Source organism: Salmo trutta, chromosome 8, assembly GCF_901001165.1.
Source record: "Salmo trutta chromosome 8, fSalTru1.1, whole genome shotgun sequence".
NCBI classification, from domain to species: Eukaryota; Metazoa; Chordata; class Actinopteri; order Salmoniformes; family Salmonidae; genus Salmo; species Salmo trutta.
Genome location: NC_042964.1, coordinates 50,635,572 through 50,663,278, shown reverse-complemented (window position 1 = coordinate 50,663,278; position 27,707 = coordinate 50,635,572). Strand labels below are relative to the sequence as shown.

Sequence of the window (27,707 nt, the reverse complement as noted above, 5' to 3'; positions counted from 1 at the left end):
AAAAATGCATGTATTGTGTAACATGATGTCCTAGGAGTGTCATCTGATGAAGATCGTCAAAGGATAGTGCTTCATTTAGCTGTGTTTTGGGTATTTGTGATGCATCTAGTTGCTTGGAAAATGGCTGTGTGGTTATTTGTGTCTATATACTCTCCTAACATAATCTAATGTTTTGCTTTCGCTGTAAAGCCTTTTTGAAATCGGACAACGTGGTTCGATTCAGGAGAAGTGTATCTATAAAATGGTGTAAAATAGTCCTATGTTTGAGAAATTGAAATTATTAGATTTGTGGTTTTGAATTTGGTGCTCTGATTTTTCACTGGCTGTTGTCAAACTCGGTCGTAAGAAGTTTTAAGGTGCAGGAGCTCCAAAATTCTTTTGATATAATAGAGGAACAGAAAAACGAAGGTCCCGGTACTCGGCTCTGGTGAGCTCCTGCCCAAGTCAAGCGCTGGTACTGAAGCATCTGATCATACGACAGCATAAGATTCTCACATTGTTATTCTAGGCACCTATATCTCATTAGTTACCTTGGTCTTATTGGAGCCACTGTTGATTGTGACCACAATGCGGACACTGCGCCCCTCTTTGCGTAGATTGCCCTCATAACCATCGTCCAGGAGAATATCTGTGGGCACAAACACAACTATCTATCAAGGGAGGAAACAATCTTGGGGAAAAACATCTCTGTAATAAAAGCGTCTGATAAATAGAGACGTAAAAACGACAGAGACTAAATGTAATATATAACGGCCCTTCTGCATGTTTGAAAGACACGGTTGTCAGGCTAAAAAAGGTGACTTTGCTAGGAGCCCCAGATATTAATTATAAACATTGTATTTTCCTCTCTCTCTGCTTTATTTACATTGAACTAGGTAGGAAGGGGTACTACTTTGTATTCGGCTGGCTTGCTGGCATGCAGGCTCTGTGCAGGGGTGATAAGGGCCCTCTGCCACTCGTCTTCCCACGCACTGCTGCTCTCAACTCATCCCCCACCAAAGTCCTCCGAGAGTGTTCTATTTTAATTACAGGACAGACGAGGAGAAACGAACAGCACTCCACTCATCGACGAGGACAAGGCCGGATTCGGAGAAGAGGAGCATACAAGGTTTAATTAGTCTCACACACACACACACACACACACACACACACACACACACACACACACACACACACACACACACACACACACACACACACACACACACACACACAGCTCTCCGAGGAGTTCTGTTCTGACGTCTGCTTGATTGATGCAGATGTTACTTCAACTTGAGGAACTCTACTTGGACAAACGTGCTGTGGTGACTCACCTTCATTCAAAAGGATTAGAACATTATCTTCAAACTGTCCGAACAGCGTGTTGGGTAACAGTAAAGATAGATCAACGCAGCGTGTTGGGTAACAGTAAAGATAGATCAACGCAGCGTGTTGGGTAACAGTAAAGATAGATCAACGCAGCGTGTTGGGTAACAGTAAAGATAGATCAACGCAGCGTGTTGGGTAACAATAAAGATAGATCAACGCAGCGTGTTTGGTAACAGTAAAGATAGATCAACGCAGCGTGTTTGGTAACAGTAAAGATAGATCAACGCAGCGTGTTTGGTAACAGTAAAGATAGATCAACGCAGCCTGTTGGGTAACAGTAAAGATAGATCAACGCAGCGTGTTGGGTAACAGTAAAGATAGATCAACGCAGCGTGTTGGGTAACAGTAAAGATAGATCAACGCAGCGTGTTGGGTAACAGTAAAGATAGATCAACGCAGCGTGTTGGGTAACAGTAAAGATAGATCAACGCAGCGTGTTGGGTAACAGTAAAGATAGATCAACGCAGCGTGTTGGGTAACAGTAAAGATAGATCAACGCAGCGTGTTGGGTAACAGTAAAGATAGATCAACACAGCGTGTTGGGTAACAGTAAAGATAGATCAACGCAGCGTGTTGGGTAACAGTAAAGATAGATCAATGCAGCGTGTTGGGTAACAGTAAAGTTGGGCAACGCAGCGTGTTGGGTAACAATAAAGATAGATCAACACAGCGTGTTGGGTAACAATAAAGATAGATCAACACAGTGTGTTGGGTAACAATAAAGATAGATCAACACAGCGTGTTGGATAACAGTAAAGACTTTAATACATTGAGTGTGTCAAAGCTATTGGAGCCCCCATCCACAGAGAAGCAGTCTCAAACAATCCCCTGTGTGACACACTCCAGCTCAACTCCCTAAGAACAAGTCCCTATCCTAATGACTGGTCTCAAATGACAATGTAAACTGTTCAACTAAATCCTCATCCAGGAGAATATAATGTAAAGTGTTCTACTAAATCATCATCCAGGAGAATATAATGTAAACTGTTCTACTAAATCATCATCCAGGAGAATATAATGTAAACTGTTCTACTAAATCATCATCCAGGAGAATATAATGTAAACTGTTCTACTAAATCATCATCCAGGAGAATATAATGTAAACTGTTCTACTAAATCATCATCCAGGAGAATATAATGTAAACTGTTCTACTGTAGAGTCACGGGGCTGTGGTGAATCACCTGACATGATGGTGTCTGTCATGTTGTAGAGTCACAGGGCTGTGGTGAATCACCTGACATGATGGTGTCTGTCATGTTGTACAGTCACGGGGCTGTGGTGAATCACCTGACATGATGGTGTCTGTGATATTGAGGTTGTTGAGGGACAGGCCCAGAGATTGGCGCGAGGAGGACGAGGATGTGCTGGAGGTCTCAGAGGGCGGCCGGCCCATCTTGGCTGGCGTGGCGGCTGGCGTGGTGCCTCCCGTCTTGAGCCGGTCATTTTCCGCTTTCAGCAGCTCGATCTCATTCTGCCCAGTGACAGAGAATAAACATCAGGAGGATACTCTAAATGACACTGTCGGCATTTCCTGACAGATGCTTTTCTAAACCATAGAAACAGAATTACCAGAATGGACATTCCCATTAGAGTCAATGTTCTGTGATGGGTGGACCAGCAACCGTATTGAGTGTCCTGTCTAGTAATTCATATTTCTATGGTTATAACTAATCATGTAGGTCTACGCCACCTGTTGGGAGACACCGACGTCACCACAAATGGATGCTTTTAGAGAGCAATCCAGAAACTGAGCCCAACCCGATGTAAAATAAAGTCATTCTACTGAGAGGTAAGCCGATTAGAAGAATATGGAAATTTCCTTGCATTCAGACTGGCCATAGTTATCATTGTGGATCAGTATTAGCATCATTGTTGGCTGTGAGAGCCCCTTTAATCTCAACAGAGCTCTTTGTACTGGGCTGTTCACAAATCTAAATCCCAGATTAAGGGCCTGGGTAGATTATCTACACATCTGAGGAGAGAGCGCTGACTTCTCCAGTTGTTGCCGTTTTGTCATGGGAGTTGACATCAACGGCCAAGCCACTGTCCCCCCGGTCTTTGTCACGAGATGCATTGTCAGTGCTCTACCAGAAAGGTGATTGGTTGTATGGCACAGCCAGCCCCACTGACAGATAAACCTAATTAGTGGTCTGAGTGGTTAAATTGTAAGTTGACCACGGTGCCATCGCGGCTTGTTGGCTTCCCCCTGAACCCCCTGACCAACCCAGTCACCCCTGGCATGGCATCAAAGAGCCAGAACAATCACCAAACACTGCATTAGCTCCCTAACTGCACAGTGCCACGGCCCACTGGCCCCTGGGAAACAGGTCTCTCTGGGTGCAACCCAATAATGTCTACTTCCTGAAGTATTTTTTTTTTTACAGTTTACATTATAAACAATATACATACAGATAAAACATCCGACAAGAAATTGACTGGATTAGTGTTAAACAAACAACAATATAAGGCTATATGTACAATTAGTGATTTGATATAGAAGTCAGTGCTAATTGTCATTGGTGGTCCCCCATGGTTTGGGTTGTGCATTCGTTTAGCAGGCTACCTGGTTCCTCACCTGCATACGGTTCATGGCCTCTCGGATCTGGTCCAGGTGGTGGGCGGAGCTAAGAGCCTCTAGGCGGATGTCTGTCAGCTTCAGTTCCTTCTCCCTCAGCTCGTTCTTCAGCTGCAGGATGATCTCCGCCTCCGCCTCCGTGCACTCACACAGCCTGCATGGGGTCGCACAGGGGTCACAGGGCTAGAAATACTACACACAGGGGTAGTTACACATACAGGCTAGAAATACTACAAACAGGGATAGTTACACATACAGGCTAGAAATACTACAAACAGGGGTAGTTACACATACAGGCTAGAAATACTACAAACAGGGGTAGTTACACATACAGGCTAGAAATACTACAAACAGGGATATTTACACATACAGGCTAGAAATACTACAAACAGGAATAGTTACACATACAGGCTAGAAATACTACAAGAAGGGGTAGTTACACATACAGGCTAGAAATACTACAAACAGGGATAGTTACACACAGTACAGTACAGGCATGGGGAGCGTCCACCGAGGGAACCTCAACCCCCGAGGGAGAGAACTCGGCTGAACAGTCAAACCAAAGAGGATCCATTGGAGGCAGTAGGAAACCGTTATGGCAGACATACTTAGAAAACACACATACACATAGGTGGTATGGGGTCACACTGGGATCACGTGAGCATTGGGGATGAGTGAATCCTCCATCATAGGAATTGTTCATCTGGCATGCCAAGCAAAGACAAAGATGGTGTCTGTCTACGGTTCCAATGTTGCTACTACTGCTACCATGTAAGTCATTCACTACTATCAAACTCTGCAGGTCACAGCTGAGTTTACGATCTGAAATGGGGAAATTGACTTCAAAACCCACACTATGAGCATCACTCTCCACGGCTAGAAAAGCCTGTCAGGGACCCTCCAAAGAAGTGAGGGCAAACCAACTAGCCAGCTGGCCCACACACAGCAGATGTGAATGAAACTAGCATGCTTCTGGCAAATGCATGGCCAGCCGAGGATATTAGCAAGATGGAGGAGCCTTCTGTACATGGCCAATTCACCAGCAGTATCAGTAAGCACGGAAATATAGTGAGGGAAAAAGTATTTGATCCCCTGCTGATTTTGTACGTTTGCCCACTGACAAAGAAATGATCAGTCTATAATTTTAATGGTAGGTTTATTTGAACAGTGAGAGACAGAATAACAACAAAAAAATCCAGAAGAACGCATGTCAAAAATGTTATAAAATGATTTGCATTTTAATGAGGGAAATAAGTATTTGACCCCTCTGCAACACATGACTTAGTACTTGGTGGCAAAACCCTTGTTGGCAATCAGAGGTCAGACGTTTCTTGTAGTTGGCCACCAGGTTTGCACACATCTCAGGAGGGATTTTGTCCCACTCCTCTTTGCAGATCTTCTCCAAGTCATTAAGGTTTCGAGGCTGATGTTTGGCAACTCGAACCTTCAGCTCCCTCCACAGATTTTCTATGAGATTAAGGTCTGGAGACTGGCTAGGCCACTCCAGGACCTTAATGTACTTCTTCTTGAGCCACTCCTTTGTTGCCTTGGCCGTGTGTTTTGGGTCATTGTCATGCTGGAATACCCATCCACGACCCATTTTCAATGCCCTGGCTGAGGGAAGGAGGTTCTCACCCAAGATTTGACGGTACATGGCCCCGTCCATCGTCCCTTTGATGCGGTGAAGTTGTCCTGTCCCCTTAGCAGAAAAACACCCCGAAAGCATAATGTTTCCACCTCCATGTTTGACGTTGGGGATGGGGTTCTTGGGGTCATAGGCAGCATTCCTCCTCCTTCAAACACGGCGAGTTAAGTTGATGCCAAAGAGCTCCATTTTGGTCTCATCTGACCACAACACTTTCACCCAGTTGTCCTCTGAATCATTCAGATGTTCATTGGCAAACTTCAGACGGGCATGTATATGTGCTTTCTTGAGCAGGGGGACCTTGCGGGCGCTGCAGGATTTCAGTCCTTCACGGCGTAGTGTGTTACCAATTGTTTTCTTGGTGACTATGGTCCCAGCTGCCTTGAGATCATTGACAAGATCCTCCCATGTAGTTCTGGGCTGGTTCCTCACCGTTCTCATGATCATTGCAACTCCACGAGGTGAGATCTTGCATGGAGCCCCAGGCCGAGGGAGATTGACAGATCTTTTGTGTTTCTTCCATTTGCAAATAATCGCACCAACTGTCGTCACCTTCTCACCAAGCTGCTTGGCGATGGTCTTGTAGCCCATTCCAGCCTTGTGTAGGTCTACAATCTTGTCCCTGACATCCTTGGAGAGCTCTTTGGTCTTGGCCATGGTGGAGAGTTTGGAATCTGATTGATTGATTGCTTCTGTGGACAGGTGTCTTTTATACAGGTAACAAGCTGAGATTAGGAGCACTCCCTTTAAGAGTGTGCTCCTAATCTCAGCTCGTTACCTGTATAAAAGACACCTGGAAGCCAGAAATCTTTCTGATTGAGAGGTGGTCAAATACTTATTTCCCTCATTAAAATGCAAATAAATGTATAACATTTTTGACATGCGTTTTTCTGGATTCTTTTGTTGTTATTCTGTCTTTCACTGTTCAAATAAACCTACCATTAAAATTATAGGCTGATCATTTCTTTGTCAGTGGGCAAACGTACAAAATCAGCAGGGGATCAAATACTTTTTCCCCTCACTGTATAATTTAATCTCCCATGACTGCTACAAGTGATTTTAATATTTGTGTACGCAGCTCACATTCTGGTGCATTATATTTTTGTGTCGTGGCCTGATTGGGGCCCTTTGTGAGATGAAGGTTACGTCCCAAAGAGCACCCTATTCCCTACATAGTGCAATACTTTTGACCAGAGCCGTATGGGTCATAGAGTGCACAATATAGGGACTAAGGTGCCATTTGGGAGCCACCAAAAAAGATAAAAGCAGGCTGAGTTAAGATGATGAAAGCACTTCACACCCCCAACAGCGTGCCAGCCACACACTGCCTGTTACCGAGATCTGTGCTTGTAGACCACATGACCGTTTAGCCTTCTCTTTGACTTCCAAATGGGGAGGGGCTTGCTATCACAAACGCACTTGTTACTGGACAGATAGACATATGAAATGGAGAAACAAGGTGAACAAGAAGAGACATAAAAAAAGGTGAATTCAGAAGAAAAACAACATTTGTGCCAAGAAATGGAAGATGCTGAAGTATGTTGTATGTAGATTGGGATGTAGCCTGTGTAATAATAATAATAATGAGGTGGGTGATTATATTTGTCCTGTTTCACACATGTACAAGTGTGTATTCATACATGTGTTAATTAGAAATGTGGTTTTTGCATATCCCAACTCCCCCTGAGACATCCTCGGAGAGTAGGGTCACGTCCAGGGTCAGCCATTATCAACGGTGACCCTGGGGCAATTAGGGTTAAGTGCCTTGCACAAGGGAAAATCGGCAGATTCGAACTAGCGACCTTTCGGTTACTGGCCCAACGCTCTAACCGCTAGGCTATCTGCCGTGTGTGTATATTACAGTATACTCACTCTGTGGTGGAGGCTGAGGAGAGTAGTGTTGGGAAGCTGTCCTGTCTGTTAGCATGCTGTAGCTTGGGCGAGGACGGCAGCGATGAGTCCGTCATCTCTTCGATGTCATCGTGGGGAGACTGAGGCTTGTTGCCCTTCTTCTTACTGAACGCCTGCTTGAACGAGCTCCGCAACTGCAAGAGAAACACCAAAACATCAACATCGCCCATCTCTCCAACTTAACGGACATAATTTCCTGTCGGGCCAAGTCAGTGCTGTTCTTAGGCAACAGTCATTATCTGAGAGAGAGGGAACGCAAGGCAACTCAATCAAGGGCGAGAGAGGGATCCAATCAAGGGCGACTGTATGGAGGAGGAATGCAGGGAGGAGCCAGAGTGTATGGAGGAGGAATGAGGAAGGCAGGGGAGGAGCCAGACTGGAGAAATGAGGAATGCAGGGAGGAGCCAGACTGTATGGAGGAGGAATGAGGAATGCATGGGAGGAGCCAGACTTTTTAAGGTCCTGGAACTAGAAACAAACAGGCAGTCAAAATGGAGGAAGAGGAGAGAGGGGCTGTTTCCATGCCGAACAGTTGTAGAAGGGGAAAACGTTGAGGAACTGAGGAGGAAAGGAGAGGAGGAAGAGGAGGAAGTCACCACAGCATACGGACGGTAGACGCTTTAGTATAACTAACCTGTGCTGGGATGGAATCAGCCACCTGAGGATAGAACAATCACTACTGTTATCACAAGGACACGCCGCTCCACTGACCCACAAATCATCACTACTGTATTACCGCTAGGGCCACCATTATCTTTAAAGGGGAAATCTGAGATTGGTACATCCATTTTTATACTTTCAAATGAATGATATATATATTGATTTTTGAAGAATATAGCTTCTAAATACCTAATGAGCTTTGTTCAACTGTCATACCCCAAAAGACTTCCCTTGCCCCTTTAAAACTCCATTTAACTGGCAATTAGTTTCTGAGGTCTGAGGCATTTGCATTTTGGCACTCAGAGCTGAGCTGCCTCATATCTCTAGGTTCCCTTGTTAGGAGGAGGAGCCCTAGCACAATCATATCATTTTCAGTGTGACTGGAGCCTTTCCCCCCATGTCAAAGAACATCTGGAGCCACAATGGAGCCGGCAGTAGGAGACATTTTGTTTCCTGTACAAGTTGAAGAATGGATCCAGGGAGGGGAAACTGCACTTGATGTGTGTGTGTGTTTTTGTGTGTGTTTGTGTGTGTGTGCCCATGTCCCGCTCCCTGCTGTTAGCGATGCCCTCTTCAGCCAGATCACAGGCTCTTCATTAACCTCTGAGCCACACACTCCCAGTGCTTCAGGCCACAGGGGCACAGAGGCAGAATTTATATGCAAATTCATATGAATAGCTGCATAAATAAGAACCAGATTTTTATTTATGAGCTTTTCTCTGGCTCAGTCTGGGAAGGATTGGGAAAGGGAATTGAGCAGTTGTAAAGATGCTGGTCGTACTCCTTGACGAACATTTAGCAGTTCATCATGGTCTGTTTCCCAGAAGAGATAGTATGGAGGTCAGATTGTATACTCTTGAAGTGGGGTTGTCTTCTGTACTGAATCTTATTATAAGAATGTATGAGTAATTATTGAATGTAATGAAAAATTATTCAGAGGGTCCTCGCAAATAGTATTCTTTAACCAGCAGGAAACTGTATTACAGGCAGAAAAACACAAGGTCGAGGGAGGATTTACAAAAACATGGATTTTGAATGAATGCGTTTCTCAAATAGGGTGTGTCATATTTTCTCCATGGGAGGCAGAAGTGTAACTGCACACAGATGGAGAGGGGAAAGAAGCTTAACATTACTAGGAGAGATGGACTGTACGCTTAATCAAGGGGTACACTGACTGGGGGACTTAAGGCAACTTAGCGGGACAGCACTGATTCATGCTCAATTAAGTATCCGTCCCTTTCGGGTATATGGACCACATTAGGCACTATTTGAAATAGTGAATTAAGCCTTTATTTGGTATTATTAACACATTTTATTAGGCCTTTATTTAGTGTTTTCTTCTTTACACATGAATGAGTACAGGAAACACTGAATGAAGGACTAACGACTGGCTAATACTATAGAATAAAGCTCCCTTTCACCTACTTATATACACAATTATACACTTAGGAAATTAGTGCCCAATATGTGATCCTTGTACAAAAGTGTTACCCCTCTCTATCTCTTTATCTCACAGTCATTCACTCTGTCATAGACATGCGAGAGGATGGGGGGGTTTCATATTCACCTTGTTGCCTCTCTCCTTTCCCTGGCAGAGGGTTAGGGTTAGGGAGAGCGTGAGAAAAGGGAGTGGAATTACAAGTCACAGTTATGACAATGTATGACTTCTCAGTAGAAAGGAGTGTGAGACTGGCATGGTTTAGATGGTTCAGAGGTTAGAGTGAAGTGCACTGCATGGAGACGTCTATACGAGCCAAGAAACCCTCCTCCTCTCCTTCTCCCGTGGGATTTCTTCACTCACTAACTTACCCAGCTCTTCTTCTTCTTCTTCTTGTCCTCTAGGTCTTTGGCGCTGCCCAGGGACGAGTGACTGGCTGCACTGTTGATGCTGGACATGCTCTCCGACGAGTGTTGCCGCCTAATCCGCAGGTCTGGAAGCACAAGACAACCCGCTTTTTTAGTACCTACCCAGTCTAACTCCCAAGCGCCAGGTGTTTGAGATCAACTTTCAAAGAGGATGAACTTTCTAGAGTGGTGTATGGCTGCTCTGAACATTCTAGAGTGGTGTATGGCTGCTCTCATGAGTAAAGAGGGACAGAGTTTGAAATGTGTGGGTCGATCAAGAGGAAGAGGTGCGGTTCTTGCCCACACTAAAGCGCATATGGAGGGTTCTCCTCTGGCGGCGCTACCTTTGTGTAGGTGGTCGGGGCCGTTGAGGGCCACTTGGATGGCTGTCTGGGCGTCTGTGTTCTGGGCTTTCAGCGCCTCGATGGTCTCTCTCAGCTCAGCCAGCTCTGACTCCTGAGGGAAGAGAAGCAGCTCCACAGATCAACCTCCACAGCACCACCACCCCACAGACAATACCAACCTGCACAATGTGCTTGATTATAGATATACTGCAGAAACACCATTTGGAGTCCCAAAAAAATAACAAATGTGCTTTAGGTGGATCTTGAATAGACCTTTTTGTTCACTAACCTTGTTGAAAGAGAAACATCTTGTTTTCCGCCTCTAAATCTCTAACGGTCTACCCTTCATTTCGGCCAGGGGCACCATTCTCTCAATTCTCAATCCAAAACTCAATGACAGTCGTACGATAACTCAGTCAAATATTCCTGCCTCAAAAGCACACAGAGATAGGCCATAAGCAGGTTTAAGAAGATAAGGTTTGGCAATAGAGTTTTACCCTCCGCCACGCCTGCTTGGATAAAACCTACACGGTGCCGCTCCTCTCTATTAAACCCACAAGATTAGATATAAGGCAACAGCGCTCCAATTCCCCCAAAACCACTGTGGGCTCGTGATAGGGTTTCAGTCTTAATTAAAAGTTGGGAGGGCGCAGGCGGCTTGCTTAACAAAGACGTCCCTCTAGAATCTCTCGTTTAATTTATCCAGGATTAGGGCTGCCACAGCTCGTCAATGTTATGAGTAGGGTTTCCACGAACAGGCGGACAGGCGGAAACGCTCCCGTTTCATCACAAGGACGGCTTTACATTTACAACACACGCAGCATTCTTTCACTGATCCTGGTTTTAGAGCTCGATGACGTTACCCTATCTGGGTTCTTCTCCCAGACCCTAATCCCACTCAAATGCTGCCAATTACGAACCATAACAAACACTTCTGTCATCTCTAATGTGGTCTGATATCTGTCTATGAGTATAGCATCATTCAGTACACGCCCCTGAAGAAATAACTCTGCAGAGTATGGAGCAAAACCAATGTCCTGGATTGGGATACATATGTGACAAGTTTCATCTTAAAGTAAAAGGGGAAAAGGTCCCACACTAAACTTAAAGGAAAACCACCCAAAAACTATCTTTTGGTATTTGTTTCATTAGTCCATTGTTGACATAGTCCCAAAATGTTTTGCTTGTCAGCAATCAAGTTGTGAAGATAGTTAACTTTAAAAATACAGAAATCATCCCCGCATCATGAGTTTTGCATCATATGACAATGGACTAATGAAACAAATACCAAAAGACAGTTTTTTGGGTGGAATTGTCCTTTAACATAGCTTCTAACGTAATGAAGCCTTCATCAAGAGGTCTATACAGAAATCATTCATAAGAAAATGTCATGCTGTAGAAAGCGTGGTAAATGTGCCACGGGCACGACACAGGATGATTATAAATCATTTAGGGTACATTATGTAGTGCTTATGAAGACCTTATGAATGCTCTATAACGCTTCTATAAGTTACTGTTATTGTAAAGTGTAAAGGACCATGGATTAACAGTGATATGCACAGACAGGCAGACTTCTCAGAGACAATGAAAGACTAAAGCCGCGACTTCATACATGAGAAGATATCTGGAAGCGGTGGGCCGCAGCAACAGAAAAAGGAATGTACCTTTTGCTCAGCTGTCATGGTGAGGCTCGTTAGGCGACAGGTCATGTTCCCCAGGCTCTTCTCAAAGGCTGCCACCAGGTGAGCCTGCCAACACAGAGGTCAGAGTTCAACACAGACAACAAAAGCACTGGATGGGTCATTAAAGTAGGCATAAAGAGAAAACGTTAAATTTGCTAATTTTCTGTCACATTTTCCTGAAGTCCTATAAATATACCATTCTCTGTAGGTGGAACAACCTCTAACCAGGTGGATTCAAGATGATCCACAAACACACAGTGTGGAAAATCCATCGTTAGATAGCCACTTAAACATGTAGAAGAAGAATCGACGCGACCTGAGGGTGTAGGCTATTTTTTCTCTCGCCCTCTTCATGTTCCCTCGTGTTTCTCATGAGTCATCACTCTCCCAAGGGACCCTCAGCTCTGATAGACTGAGTCAAGTCATCCCTCTGTTGAACCACCAGCGCTGACTGACTGGCTGGACGATCATGTTTATTTCTGTATCTGAACCAAAACACTAGGAACATTCCCCCTAGTTACAGCTTGCACTTTACCACGGCAACGCTGAGCCTGCTGCATGCTAACCACTCCCCCTCTGGTCCAGGGTGATAACTTGTGGGTTATGAACTGGAAGTTAACATGAGGAGGTCCAAAGAAGACATGACGCACAGAACTTGTACTACAGAAGAAGTGGTAGCTACACCACGTCTGCTCTTCTGAAAGCTGTGAACCTTCACTTTCTCTGAAGACAACAGCAGCAGCAACAACAACATCCATGATTAGGACTGATTTTCACAGCCAACTGGTGATTTGAACATGCACAAAAACACAGCTTAACCCAGACCTAAAGCAAAGTGAAAAGTGGGCATATCTTCTTGTACACAGGTCAGGGAAGGTTTAGCATTGCTTTAACGGTGCCTGAGTTATTTTTTCACCTGAAGAAACACCGGCGACAAACTGAAGGGTGCCAAATGTTTAGCAGCATGACACCATCTGCTGCACTGAGCCTGATGGAAGTAAAGCTCCATGAAAATAGGATAGCACCATGAGGGATAGTGTGTGTGTGTGTGTGTGTGTGTGTGTGTGTGTGTGTGTGTGTGTGTGTGTGTGTGTGGGGGGGGTGATAAGTCCTCACCTAAAAAAAATACAAGAATAGTAATTGTGTGTGTGCATGTGTGTGACAGAGAGAGAAACAGACAGAACAGTGTGAGCTCACACCCACGCACCTCCACAGCATGGAGCCTCAGACACCTGTCAGGACCAGTGAGTCACACAGAGCCAGGCAGCGTGCCCACAGATAAGAAAATCTCAGCTCAGCAGGGCGGAGGAGTAGCAACACAGTAATCACAGTCCTACACCAATAAGCCAACACCACCATATTGGTCCTCTTCTCTCCTCTCTGGCTGAATTGCATATAACCTTTGCAAAATGTCATCCGTCCAATCCCATCAGCCCCCTCCATCATGTGACATACACCCACCACTGCTGCCCACTTGTCCGCCCTGTGGGTAGGGCTGTGAAGCTTCCCACGCATCCCGCGGCTGGCCTTTGGCCTTGCGACCCCTGCCCTGGGGCCTCTGCTGGGAGCCGGGGTAGTGGTTGAGGGGTGGCCAGACCAGCGAACCGGCCAGAGAGCTGCCCCTACTACTACTGCTGCTGCTCAGTGTCGACGCCATCCTCAGAGCCCTCTCTGCTCTACCCATCCACACTCACTCACACACAGCAGCATGACTGCTGTAGAACAAGCCAGCACAGACGGCTAGATATACTAATTCCCAAATCCCCAAAGAGAAAGGCACAAAAAGAGGTAGAGGGGAGGGGATAAGAGGGAGAGGGAGGGCAATCTAGAGAGGAGAGAAAGGGGTGAGAGAGGGAAAAGAGTGAGAGAGGGAAAGGAAACAGAGAGTGACGGAAGGTGAAGGAAGGAGAATTAGGGTAAGGTAGGTAGGTAAGTAGAGCGCAGAGATATAAACCCACCTCTTAAACCCACTTTAATGACAGCCAAGGCAAGGAATGGAATCTCTTCTGAGGAGAAAATAAAAACCTCACAGTACAATACCAAGACGCTTCTACAACGCATGTTCTTTTTAATCCTTTTTCCAGGATGCTGGTTTTTCTCATTCGACTTTGTTCTAATCAAAGAAAACCCAAACAAACATGAAATAGATTGACATGGACGTGGGAGAGCTTCTCAAACCATATGTGACTACACACATACAACTGTCTGCCTGATGTGGCGGCCATTTTAGCTACAAATCAGGCCAGACTGACCTGCTAGGAGCATGCTGAATGTGACACAACGAGTAGTCCTTTATTAAAAATATTCCTTATTCCAAAAAGGTCAAAATATTCATTTCCATGTTAACATATTACAAAGACAGTGAGCAGATACAGTAAATGAACATCTTACATACAGTACATTAGTGTCCCATATAGTTTAGCTGGTGGAGCACAGCGCTTGCAACTCCAGGGTTGCGAATTTGATTCCCACAGGGGACAAGTCGGAAAATGTATGCACACTACTGTAAGTCGCTCTGGATAAGAGCGTCTGCTAAATGACTGAAATGGAAATGTGATTAGGGTCAATCTACGATGACGTCAATCAGCAGACACCACACTCACAGCTCTTCTCATTCGTTCAATGACAAAACAGTGCCTCGCTCTAGTGGGATTTATATTTAATCAGCCATTCAAGAGAACATGACTGCAAACAAACAGCATGCACCTGCTGAAGATGCAGTATCTCTCCCAGACAAATCAGCTTACAGCACCTAAAACGCTGCCTTAATCAATGCTGCAGTGCATGTTTCAACCACTGGAGTCCCGGGAGAGAAATGTTGTCCCAATGCACAGCATGGGCCATGAAGCTTGGGTACCAGACACCATCCGGTACCAGACACCATCCGGTACCAGAGAGAGTGTATGGGTCTAGCGGGGAAGACATTTTGACTATGACACCCACTACTGGAACAGATTGGGAGCCCAGGAAAGGCATGAGGTAATATATATATATATATATATATATATATATTCAAGGGCTTTTCTTTATTTTTACTATATTCTACATTGTAGAATAATAGTGAAGACATCAAAACTATGAAATAACACATATGGAATCATGTAGTAACCAGATTCTTCAAAGTAGCCACCCTTTGCCTTGATGACAGCTTTGTACACTCTTGGCATGGGTGGGCATAGGCCAACCCACTGGGGAACCAGGCCCAGCCAATCAGAATGAGTTTTACCCCACAAAAGGGCTTTATTGCAGACAGAAATACTCCTCAGTTTCATTAGATGTCCGGGTGGCTGGTTTCAGACAATTCCGCAGGTGAATAAGCCAGATGTGGAGTTCCTGGGCTGGCGATGTTACACGTAGTCTGCGGTTGTGAGGCTGGTTGGACGTGCTGCCAAATTCTCTAAAACGACGTTGGAGGCAATATATCTGTCACGGCTGTTCAAAGGATCGGACCAAAATGCAGCGTGTTCGTAGTTCCACATATTTTATTTACAGTGAAACTAAATGCAATACACTAAATACTTGAATACACAAAAACAACAAACCGTGACGCAGAGAGAAAAAACACTACTCAAAAATTAATCACCCACAAAAACAGGTGGGACAAACATCAACTTAAATACGACCTCCAATTAGAGACAATGACAACTGGCTGCCTCTAGGAGATCATACCAAACAAAACCAACATAGAAATACAAAACTAGAAACTGAACATAGAAATACAAAACATAGACAAACACCCCCTGTCACGCCCTGACCTACTCTACCATAGAAAATAACAACTTACTATGGTCAGGACGTGACAGTATTGTAGATAAATGAACGTTCAATTCTCTGGCAACAGCTCTGGTGGATATTCCTACAGTCAACATGCCAATTGCACGCTCCCTCAAAACTTGAGACATACCCCAAACTTTTGAAAGGTAGTGTAACTTAGAAATGTCTCTGTTTTTGAAAGAAAAGCATATTTTTTGTCCATTAAAGTAACATCAAATTGATTAGAAATACAGTGTAGACATTGTTAAGGTTGTAAATGACTATTGTAGCTGGAAACGGCAGATTTTTTATGGAATAGCTACATAGGTGTACGGAGGCCCATTATCAGCAACCATCACTCCTGTGTTCCAATGGCATGTTGTGTTAGCTAATCCAAGTTTATCATTTTAAAAGGCTCAAAAGGTTTTCAGCTGTGCTAACATAATTGCAAAAGGGTTTTCTAATGATCAATTAGCCTTTTAAAATGATAAACTTGGATTAGCTAACACAATGTGCCATTGGAACACAGGAGTGATGGTTGCTGATAATGGGCCTCTGTACACCTACGTAGATATTCCATTAAAAAAATAGTCAGTTTCCAGCTACAATAGTCATTTACAACATTAACAATGTCTACACTGTATTTCTGATCAATTTTATGTTATTTTAATGGACGAAAAATGTGCTTTTCTTTCAAAAACAAGGACATTTCTAAGTGACCCCAAATTCTGAACGGTAGTATATGTGGCATTGAGTTGTGTGACAAAACTGCTCATTTTAGAGTGGCCTTTTATTGTCTCCAGCACAAGGTGCACCTGTGTAATGATTATGCTGTTTAATCAACTTCTTGATATGCCACACCTGTCAGGTGGATGGATTATCTTGGCAAAGGAAAAGTGCCCCCTAATGGGGATTTAAACAGATGTGTGCACTAAATTCGAGAGAAATAAGCTATTTGTGCATGTGGAAAATGTCTGGGATCTTTTATTTCAGCTCATGAAACATGGGACCAACACCGATGCATTTATATTTCTGTTCAGTATATATACACAAAGGCATCTAAAAAAAGCTTTCTCATAAATTAAACAATGCAACTTTTCTACAAAGACATCTGGGGTCTGTATGAGTCACACAGTGAACACAAAAGCTAGTTGGAAGTTTCTTGGCAGTGTGGTGCCTTAGTGCCTGGAGATGTATAACTCCTCGATCAAAGTCAGAGACCCTGGTGAAGACCCTGTCAGCCTCGCACTTGATCAGACGCTTCACGCAGGGCCCAGCACAGAGAGAGACAGGAGCGCCCATCTCTCCACAGAGACCTGACAGGCTTTGGGTTCTCAGGGTTCTCTCTCACTCTGTATAATAGACTTCCTCCCTCCAAACTGGGCTCACAAGCCCCCTCTTCCTCCCCCATCTCTGTTTTGTTGAATCTGCATGTTCTTGCTAGGCCGCTCTATATTGCTGCCCCACTGGATGAGGCTCGCTTCGCAGGACAATTCCCGGTAAACAAGCCGCATAGTCGAGCCGTGTTCGAAAAAAACAACCCAGACTTCAAAACATTTCATCAGAAGCTTAAGAAACCTTTGAGTCAGAGAGAGAAAGGGAATTAGTGGGTGTCTAGACTGATTTACATTCAAGGGTTTGGCAAAGGCAGAGTTTCCCCCGAACCTCTCTGACAGGCTAGGATGCAAATGAACCACGGGGCAGACGTTTTGACTGCTCAGTGTTTGTTGAAGTAAGAGGCACTTACATTGGCAGACAGCTGAGATGTGAGGGTCGCGACCTTTTCCTGAGAGGCGTCCAACTCTCGTCGCAGCTTCCTGATTTGCTGTTTGGGTGGGGAAAAAATAACAGATTACCATGACGATCACATCTCTCCTAAAAAAAACAGGACTGATTGAAAATACAACAGAGCATGCCTATCTTCCGATTCCATCCCTTTAAAAGCAAATCCAAATTTGGTGTACCATCTGCCTAGTAAACATCCATTTGAAAACATGTAAAGTCTGTCTCATTGCCACAGTATAAAACAATGGGGTGAATGTAAGTGTGAAGGTAAGTGGGGGATTACCGTGGTATTTTGGCCTGTTTGACCCTTGATTGAAAAGAGAAGAATACAATTAACTCTATGATGCATGCTTAGTCCAAACAGAAGATATGGTGAGAGAGATATCTGTTATGATGATGACAAAGCAGCATGTTTCCTCACGGTTAGCAGTTTAAGCCATTAGCCAATAAGGGAAAAGGCAATCTCTCACACATAAACAACAGTACAGTCATGGACAAATTAGCCAATAAAAGGGGAAAAAGTGCACAAGCATCTAAACACATTAGGGTAGTTGTCACTTTGGTAACACTTTCTTTAAACCTGACTGGTATAATGCATTTTAAAAAGACTCAACCATGGTTCTAACAAGTAATAAAGCATTATACCTGTGGGCTTTAACTAACGTGTTAATGTAGGGTGCAAACAGAAACAGAAAGTCATTGTAATGAAAGAAAAGCCAGTGATAACTGAATAGGGTGTGAAGTGAAACCACTGAGAAGGATAAAGAGTAGGGTGTATTAATGATGTTTGTCCATGACTGTCAGTATGACGTGTGGTAAAGCTCATGTCAAAGTGCTGTTTGGTTATATTCAAATGCCTGGTTGTTTAAAAGAATGGCCAATGACAAGCAATGCACCATAGGGTCAAAGAGATTTGACTTGGACACCAAGTCCAAGGTTATATACACAAGTTTTATGCTCAGGTCCGCCACTAATAGACCAGAATCTGATTTTGGACGAAGTGGATACATACATCACTGCTCGTGCTTTGATTGTTATCTTTCATTATGGAGATCTGACCAGACCAGACCAGACAGACAGACAAACAGAGAGACAGACAGACCAGACAGACAAACAGAAAGACTGACAGACCAGACAGACCAGAGAGACAGACTAGAGAGACAAACAGAACGACTGACCAGACAGACCAGATAGACCAGAGAGACAGACAGACCAAACCAGACAGACCAGACCAGACCAGGCAGACAAACAGAGAGACTGACAGACCAGACAGACCAGAGAGACAGACTAGAGAGACAAACAGAGAGACTGACAAACCAGACAGACCAGAGAGACAGACAGACAGACCAGACAGACCAGACCAGACAGACAAACAGAGAGACTGACAGACCAGACAGACCAGAGAGACCAGACCAGACAGACCAGACCAGAGAGACAGACTAGAGAGACAAACAGAGAGACTTACCAGACAGACCAGAGAGACAGACTAGAGAGACAAACAGAGAGACTGACCAGACAGACCAGAGAGACTGACAGACCAGACAGACCAGAGAGACAGACTAGAGAGACAAACAGAGAGACTGACCAGACAGACCAGATAGACCAGAGATACAGACAGACAAAACCAGACCAGACCAGACAGACCAGACCAGATAGACAGACAGACCAGACCAGACCAGACAGACAAACAGAGAGACGTACCTGACGGACCGACCGACCGACCGACCAGACTGACAAGACTGACCAGACAGACAGACAGACCGACCAGAGAGACAAACAGACAGACCAGACAGACAGATCAGACGACCAAACAGATCAGACGACCAGACAGAGATTAGATAGACCAGACAGACAGACAGACCAGACAGACAGGAGACATTTCGTCCCTCACCAAGCCAAGCCTCTTACCTCAGAATGTGCCTTTTCCTCTGTCTGTTTGGGAGAGAAGACATGTCGTTAAGATGTGCAGGAATAAGCCACGTTGTATGAACAATGATTCACTTCTGACAGCTTCTTTATGGATGCAATGAATGCCCATTGTCATAATGAGTAGATCATTGGGGTTGAGCTTTTGATGGAGTATGATGCAGGAGCCAAAAGGCCATAGATGACGCCCGGAAGTGAAAGCAAATGCTAAGGCAGCTCTTAATGCATCAAATTAAATCAAATCAAATGTTATTGGTCACATACACATATTTAGCAGATGTTATTGCGTGTGTTGGGAAATCGTTGACTGTGGTGTCATTTCAAGTCAGGTCTGACTGTACTAAGAACTTACACAACGTTTGATTTTGGCCAATCAAGTCATATGTAATCGATGTGGCAGGGACAATTAACATAATTCATTGTATGTATGTATTGCAATATATACACACTGGTAACATTGCACACAAGTAACATTGGTTGTTTTTTTTCACACCAACCAAAAACCTGTGTGAACATCTGCCACATTCAACCAGCATCAGAGCATGTGGTGGGCATACAAACACGTTGTCTGTGTGGTGTGGAGAGATCCTAGCTGACAGCATCATAGTCTTTACCTTGGCCAGAAAGGAAAGAACCTGGAAGTAAGAAAACGTGGGTTCAAGCTGCTGCAATGGGAAACCATGGCAACCCAACACTTTGCACTGCCCTGAAAACAGGGTGCCAAACTTTTGTGTAAGCCAAGCATTCTCATTGGTTATCATCTATGGCCTTTTGATTGACATCTATTTGTTTTGTCTATCTTTATATTGTTGGGCTGAATGATTGGTGTTGTAATGACTTTGGGAAAATGTGTCATGATACTTTTATCATAGTGTTCTTCGTAGGAGATTTTAATAAAATTGCTCTTTGTCAGTCGTGTTTATCAGGGTCGTGCTCATTAGGGCGCATCGCAGCAAAACGCTTTGCAACGGAAAACGAAAACAAATGTTTCTCATAGGACAGGCTGAAATAGTACCTCCCCGTTTCACAACGTTTTCTGCCTACTGAACACGCCCCAGGTGTTGAGTGATAACAGATGAGATTAAACAAAACTGATGACTAGATAATACCAAAGATGAGAAGAAATGATAAAATAGCAAACAGAAAAGTATGATGAAATTCAAATCATAACTGACATAACTATTATTGTAATGGAAACAAATAAACATGAAATTACAATTAAAATATTAAAATATGAACACAACCAAACATCAACACAATGAAATGAAGAATAAACAATAACAGCATGCTGTCTTTCTGCCCCATAGGAATACTTTCAGAACAAGTCTCTGAAATCAGTGAAAGTCTAAACTCGTCTCGAGGCCTTTCTAGAACTTTCTGCTGGGGAGGAAAGAGGTGGAGAGCGCCAGTAATTGATTATCTTCCTCAACTGATCTGTCTTCTCATTGAGTTTGATTGCAGCTGGAGTGTTGCCTGTTGCCCCCAAAAAATCCACACCTTCACCAAGCTTGAATTTGCCTAAATCACCTTGGATGCACTGCTAAAATATAAAAATGTATGATATATTTAAGTATTAAGGTCCGAGGAGGTGTGGTATATGGCCAATATACCACGGCTAAGGACTGTTCATATCAAGACGCAATGCAGAGTGCCTGGACACAGCCCTTAGCCGTGGTATATTGGCAATATACCACAAACCCCCGAGGTGTCTTATTGCTATTATAAACTGGTTTCCAACATAATTAGAGCAGTAAAAATAAATGTTTTGTCATACCCGTGGTATACGGTATGATATACCACGGCTGTCAGCCAATCAGCATTCAGGGCTTAAACCACCCAGTTTATAAAGCCATTCGTACACCGATCTATTATTGAAGAATGTAACTTATAAAGTACAACTGTTCTTCCCCATCATAACCCCAAATATGTTTCAAAATATTACTCTGATTTCATGGACTCTGTCCTTGCATCCATAACACAATCTTTGAATTTGAGAGTGGTTACATTTCTCCAGCCTTATAGCAAAAAAAGTGGCATGGCTGTCGTTTGCTGAAAAATGTATTACATATTGTCTCCTAAAATAATTCTAGGCTAATGACACCAATTAACCGGGATCACACACAGCACCCATGGCTGCCATAAGCATGATTGTCTAAATGTTTGTTTGTGTGTTTGGAGAAAACAATGCAACTTACCGCAGAGTACAGGGATGAGGTGCTGGAGACCAGCGACAGTGAGGATCCATGGACTAGAGAGAGACAGATAGAGCGAGAGAGAGTGAGAGAGCGAGAGAGCATGAGAGCGAGAGCGAGTGAGGGATTAAGAGAACATAACCTGTGGTCCTGTAAATAGCACCATCTCATCTGCATGTAAAAGTACCATTCTAATGGTATGTGTGTGGCTGTGTACTAATGAAGTACTCGTTTGAATAATTCAAAAGGCCTAGTCTTTGACTAGTAACATTACTTTCAAGTGGCACTGTCACGTTACCAAAATGTTAACTGAAACACCAAACTTGTCTTTAAAAAGGGAAGCAGATAAAAGCCGGGTTCCTAGTCTGGGGCATTTTGAGCTTCAGTCTGAGAGCTCCACCCTGACTATCACTTCTTCTTGGTCTTAGCAGCGTCCCACAGACAAGTTAATAATATATATATATAGTATATGCCATCAAGCAGACTACTTGTAAGTCCCTTTTAATCCAAAGTAGTACTTGCATACATTTTTGTATGGGTGGCAGCAGCGGGAATCGGAAACCCGCGATCCGGGCGTTGCTAGCACCCTGCTCTACCAACTGAACCACACAGGACCACAGTCTGGGCCTACCTTCGTCGGTGCTGTCCCTGAAGGAGCCAGAACGGCTCATACCTCGGGGTCTGTCCTCCAGAGAGGTGGCGCTGCCCCCCAGGTGGGCTTCTCCATACAGGTCAAAAGAGTCCTGGGCAGGGATGCTGTTGGAGCGACTCATACTGCTGGGTCCTGGCAGGTTGTAGGGTGACAGGTTGGTGGGGCTCACTGGGGGAGAAAACACACACACATGCACAAACAGGTTGGAGTAGTGGTATTTGGAGTAGTGCTTACGCAGGTTGGAGTAGTGGTATTTGGAGTAGTGGTATTTGGAGTAGGGCTTACGCAGATTGGAGTAGTGGTATTTGGAGTAGTGGTATTTGGAGTAGGGCTTACGCAGGTTGAAGTAGTGGTATTTGGAGTAGTGATATTTGGAGTAGTAGTATATGGAGTAGTGCTTACGCAGGTTGGAGTAGTGGTATTTGGAGTAGTGGTATTTGGAGTAGTGCTTACGCAGGTTGAAGTAGTGGTATTTGGAGTAGTAATATTTGGAGTAGTAGTATATGGAGTAGTGCTTACGCAGGTTGGAGTAGTGGTATTTGAAGTAGGGCTTACGCAGGTTGGAGTAGTGGTATTTGAAGTAGGGCTTACGCAGGTTGGAGTAGTGGTATTTGGAGTAGTGGTATTTGGAGTAGGGAGTAGTGGTATTTAGAGTAGTGGTATTTGGAGTAGTGCTTACGCAATTTGGAGTAGTGGTATTTGGAGTAGTGGTATTTGGAGTAGGGCTTACGCAGGCTGGAGTAGTGGTATTTGGAGTAGGGCTTACACAGTTTGGAGTAGTACGGCTTATGCAGGTTGGAGTCATGGCATTTGAAGTAGGGCTTACGCAGGTTGGAGTAGTGGTATTTGAAGTAGTGGCATTTGGAGTAGTGGCATTTGGAGTAGTGCTTACGCAGGTTGGAGTAGTGGTATTTGGAGTAGTGGCATTTGAAGTAGGGCTTATGCAGGTTGGAGTAGTGGTATTTGGAGTATTGGAGTGGTGGCTATTGGAGTAGTGGTATTTGGAGTAGTGCTTATGCAGGTTGGAGTAGTGGTATTTGGAGTATTGGAGTATTGGAGTAGTGGCATTTGGAGTAGTGGTATTTGGAGTAGTGCTTACGCAGGTTGGGGTAGTGGTATTTGGAGTATTGGAGTAGTGGCATTTGGAGTAGTGGTATTTGGAGTAGTGGTATTTGGAGTAGTGCTTATGCAGGTTGGAGTAGTGATATTTGGAAGGTGGTATTTGGAGTAGTGCTTATGCAGGTTGGAGTAGTGGTATTTGAAGTAGGGCTTACGCAGGTTGGAGTAGTGGTATTTGCCGGTGCTTGTGCATGCAACTCCAGGGGGGGAGAGAGGGGACTGACTCCCAGTGTCCTGTAACCCTCCAGTGGAGTGAGAGCGCAGCCACTCCTTCCCCTCCTCATGGGACGTCTGTCTGGATGAGGGAGGGTACCTAGAGAGGACAGGGTACACGTCAACTAGTGGCACCACTGATTCAACATGGCGTCTATTGAACCATGCAACTGCATTATCTACATAACACATGACTGGAGTGTGGTGACAAATATATTCACTAACTCATGCACAGTTATGTACGTACACACAGTGCTTGACTTTAACTAAAATAGGTGCCGGCACTCTGTTTATATATAAGTGCCGGTACTCTGTTCATATATAGGTGCCGGGACTCTGTTTATTTATAAGTGCCGGTACTCTGTTCATATATAGGTGCCAAAACGCCACAATATAATTAAGTCGATATTCTAAAAGAGGTGCTGGACCTCAAGCAGTCTAACGTTGGAGGGAGGTGGAAGAGTTCTGGTGTGTTCCGGCTCAAGTTACGCACTGTGGACACAGACACACACACATCCACCCACACACAGGCACGGCCACCCATCCCACCGATGTGCAAGCATTCACACACTCACACATGATCAAAGACACTCGCTTTACACTCGGTCAAAGACACTGACAGTCTTTACTCTCCTCATCTCTAGCGGTTCCTAGCGGGGGGAAGAGTTATCTAAATGATTGGTAGGCAGCCATGTTTAATCCTTAAAGGAAGATAATTGAGTTCAAGCTCATCCTTTCAACACTGAAACTCATAACAGACTGTCTTTCATTCTAAATACCACTCTGAATTCTTTCAGACGAAGAAAGGTACACTGATTGACATCTAATGACAGTAAAAGGTATTGAATGATATATCATGTGCAGATGTCTGCATGTTCAACTTCAAATCAAATTGTCTATTTTGCACATAATTGTCCATTGATTTTGAATTCCACTTGGAGTTCAGAGGAGAGAACGCTTCAATCAGAGTATGTTTTGAAGTCTGCTTAATTTGCATTTAAAACTGAGCATTGGACACATGAATATCATGGTCATTTAACTATTATCTGGCTTGAAAAAAGGTAGTTTGTTGCTTTGAATCCCTCTGGGCTCGAAAAAAAGGCAGGGACAAGAAATACAACTCACTCCTAATCTACTGAGTGGCTTCTGAGATCAATAGAAATAAACTTCTAAAGGGAAAATGCCTCCACGCCTGCTGTGAAAGTACAGTTAAAAGGAAATACGTGTTCTTTCTGTGTTGTTAAACATCCTCTTAGCATTACATGCAGTGAATTCTAAAAGGTTGCAGGACTCCTACTCAACGTAGAGATTCACTCTCTACTGCAGTCTAATAAAGACAAATATCAAACCCTGGGTAGGAGCCTGGATTTGTTGCATTGCTTTTTGCAGACAGAGTAAATGGGTAGAAAAAGCCATTTGTTGCAGTGCTTTTTGCAGACAGTAATTGGGTAGAAAAAGCCATTTGTTGCATTGCTTTTTGCAGACAGAGTAATTGGGTAGAAAAAGCCAATTGTTGCAGTACTTTTTGCAGACAGAGTAATTGGGTAGAAAAAGCCAATTGTTGCAGTGCTTTATGCAGAGTAATTGGGTAGAAAAAGCCATTTCTTGCATTGCTTTTTGCAGACAGAGTAAATGGGTAGAAAAAGCCATTTGTTGCAGTACTTTTTGCAGACAGTAATTGGGTAGAAAAAGCCATTTGTTGCATTGCTTTTTGCAGACAGAGTAATTGGGTAGAAAAAGTATTTTGGTGCAGTACTTTTTGCAGACAGTAATTGGGCAGAAAAAGCCAATTGTTGCAGTGCTTTTTGCAGAGTAATTGGGTAGAAAAAGCCATTTGTTGCAGTGCTTTTTGCAGACAGAGTAATTGGGTAGAAAAAGCCTTTTGTTTCATGGTGGTGTGATAGGGGCTGAATCCCAAATGGAACCATATTCCATAGTGCACTTCTTTTGAGCAGAGCCCTATGGACCCAGATCAAAAGTAGGGCACTATATATAGGGAATAGGGTGCCAATAGGGTGCCACACTTGCTAGTGTTGAGGGTCTGGACACGATTTCAGTCATTAGATAGGACAGGAGTAGTGGAAACTTGATTTAAAATGGATGCCCTGCCTTGCCCTACAGTCAACGAGGAGGAAAAAAAAGTACAAAAAGAGCCTGGATATAGCTATTCAGAATCCACTAGACTACATGGGATCATTGACTTCAGGCACCTGTAATCTGTGAGGAACTGTGGAGTGCCCAGAGGAACAACAGTTACTAATAGTCTACCTCTAGAAGATAATTCTTCAACAGGATTTGTACAGCAATTGAAGCCTTTTATGAGGTGAAACTAAATTGTCACTCCCATTAATATTTTCAATGTGCCAAACCCTCATCGGCTAAATCTCCTGAGACAAATGTCAAGCAAAATACTAACGTCATTATGTAACACTGCTTTCCTACACCAACATGACATTAGACACAACATGTGATTTTGTCAGTTAGAAAGACGTGTATGAATAACTTGTGAGAATGAATGAAAAGACAAATCAAGGAAACACCAAAAGGACAACGCATGAGTGATGAGTTACCTCAGTCCCTTTTTGGGGAGTGTGTTTCTGTCAAGAGGCATGCTGTTAAGACACAGAGAACGAAAAACATTAGAATTACCTACAGGTGTAGGGTCTTAATTTGATCACCCTGTTGTTGCAAAGCAGGAAATGCAACCTTGCAGTGTACTGTATTTGAGGTTTAAAAAGGCTTCTAAAGTCTGTAATTTCCACTTTGCTGGATAATTATTTTCCTGCTGTGAGAAACTGGTCAAATTAAGATCCTACATGTAAAAGATCATGATGCCATGGATTCAATTCACATCTATTGCTAGATAGAACACACATATTTTCTAAAGTGCGAAAGCTAAAGGACAATCACTACAATGGGCAATGTTACCCAAGAAACAGACATACGGAAAGCTCACATTAAACCGAACATTTGGGTTAGTTTGATACTCTCAATTTAGACAACAATCTGTGAATGAAGGAAATATTACAAACCGCTATGACAACATTGAGCTATACTGAAAGGACAAGATGAGCATGACGTTGTATTCCATATATACAGTCTACAAGTCCATTTTCAAAGTGTCTGTACATTGATGGCTGTGTGTCAGAGATGGCTGGTGTGATACGATATAGGAGGACGGGCTCATTGTAATGGCTGGAATGGAATACATGGAACGGAGTGAAACACGTAGCTTCCCTGTGTTTGTTGTGTTTGATATCATTCCCTTCATACCAACCATTACAATATCTTTTCCCATCAGCCACCACTGATGTACATGTTACACCCGCTGGTCTGAAACAAACTACCCACAGGAACCTAATGGAGTTACGTTGTTCCACATTGGGACTCACCCCTCAGAAAGCGTGGACTTGACGCTGGCCGTGCGGGTGACTTTGGGGCCGTGGTGGTGCCCCAGCAGCAGGTCGATGGACTCGGAGCTGGTGTGCAGACTGGTCATGCTCTGGCAGCTCAGTGTGTCCTTACTGCCAGAGCATGCCGAGGAGCTACTGAGGTTGGTGGGCCAGGGACGGGCGTTGGAGGGCAGCGAGAGGCCTGACGCCGGGCTGGAGGCAGGCGAATCAGTGCCCAGGTCAGGGGCCTTGCCATAAAGTGGGCTGCTAGCCCCGCTCTGCCCGCCCGCGCTGCCCAGGCTCCCCGTACCCGAGGAGGGAGAGTCCAGGCTGGCCTGGCGCGCCAATGTGCCATGAGGGCTGCCCAACGCAGAGGGGCACTTGCCTGAGTCGGGTGTGCCTGGGGTACTGGCCTTGCTGCTGGCTTTGGTGCCAAACAACCTGGGAGAGAGAGAAAGAGATGGTTCCATTCACTCACAGACTATCTATGGCAATCAGGATCCCCTCATAGACTGATCAAACTCAGTCTCTAGGTTCAGAACAAGGTTGTTTGATATAGAACAGTATTACATTTATTTGATGACACCAAGGAAATAGGAGCTTGGGAAAAGTTGGAATAGCGCTCAACACTGCCCCTCCCCCTT

At 44.2% G+C, this 27,707-nt stretch overlaps 1 protein-coding gene across 9 annotated transcripts in view; it reads right to left on the bottom strand.

Annotated features, from left to right (window-relative positions):
- The window catches only part of LOC115199164 (neuron navigator 3), a 389,962-nt gene that overhangs the window by 14,566 nt on the left and 347,689 nt on the right, over positions 1-27,707 (bottom strand). For 3 of the 9 annotated variants that reach the window (XM_029761788.1, XM_029761780.1, XM_029761789.1), the window contains 18 exons: positions 27,064-27,504; positions 26,242-26,283; positions 23,614-23,771; positions 22,319-22,507; positions 21,691-21,743; positions 20,110-20,130; positions 19,478-19,501; positions 17,853-17,876; positions 17,532-17,609; positions 12,014-12,097; positions 10,350-10,461; positions 9,970-10,091; positions 9,728-9,748; positions 8,135-8,158; positions 7,462-7,634; positions 3,933-4,098; positions 2,657-2,840; positions 531-628 (listed from right to left, as the gene is read on the bottom strand). In XM_029761788.1, the coding sequence (XP_029617648.1) occupies positions 531-628; positions 2,657-2,840; positions 3,933-4,098; positions 7,462-7,634; positions 8,135-8,158; positions 9,728-9,748; positions 9,970-10,091; positions 10,350-10,461; positions 12,014-12,097; positions 17,532-17,609; positions 17,853-17,876; positions 19,478-19,501; positions 20,110-20,130; positions 21,691-21,743; positions 22,319-22,507; positions 23,614-23,771; positions 26,242-26,283; positions 27,064-27,504 (2,014 nt within the window). The remainder of the gene's footprint in view (positions 1-530; positions 629-2,656; positions 2,841-3,932; positions 4,099-7,461; positions 7,635-8,134; positions 8,159-9,727; positions 9,749-9,969; positions 10,092-10,349; positions 10,462-12,013; positions 12,098-17,531; positions 17,610-17,852; positions 17,877-19,477; positions 19,502-20,109; positions 20,131-21,690; positions 21,744-22,318; positions 22,508-23,613; positions 23,772-26,241; positions 26,284-27,063; positions 27,505-27,707) is intronic. The other 6 variants (XM_029761781.1, XM_029761784.1, XM_029761785.1 and 3 more) reach the window with 6 other exon arrangements.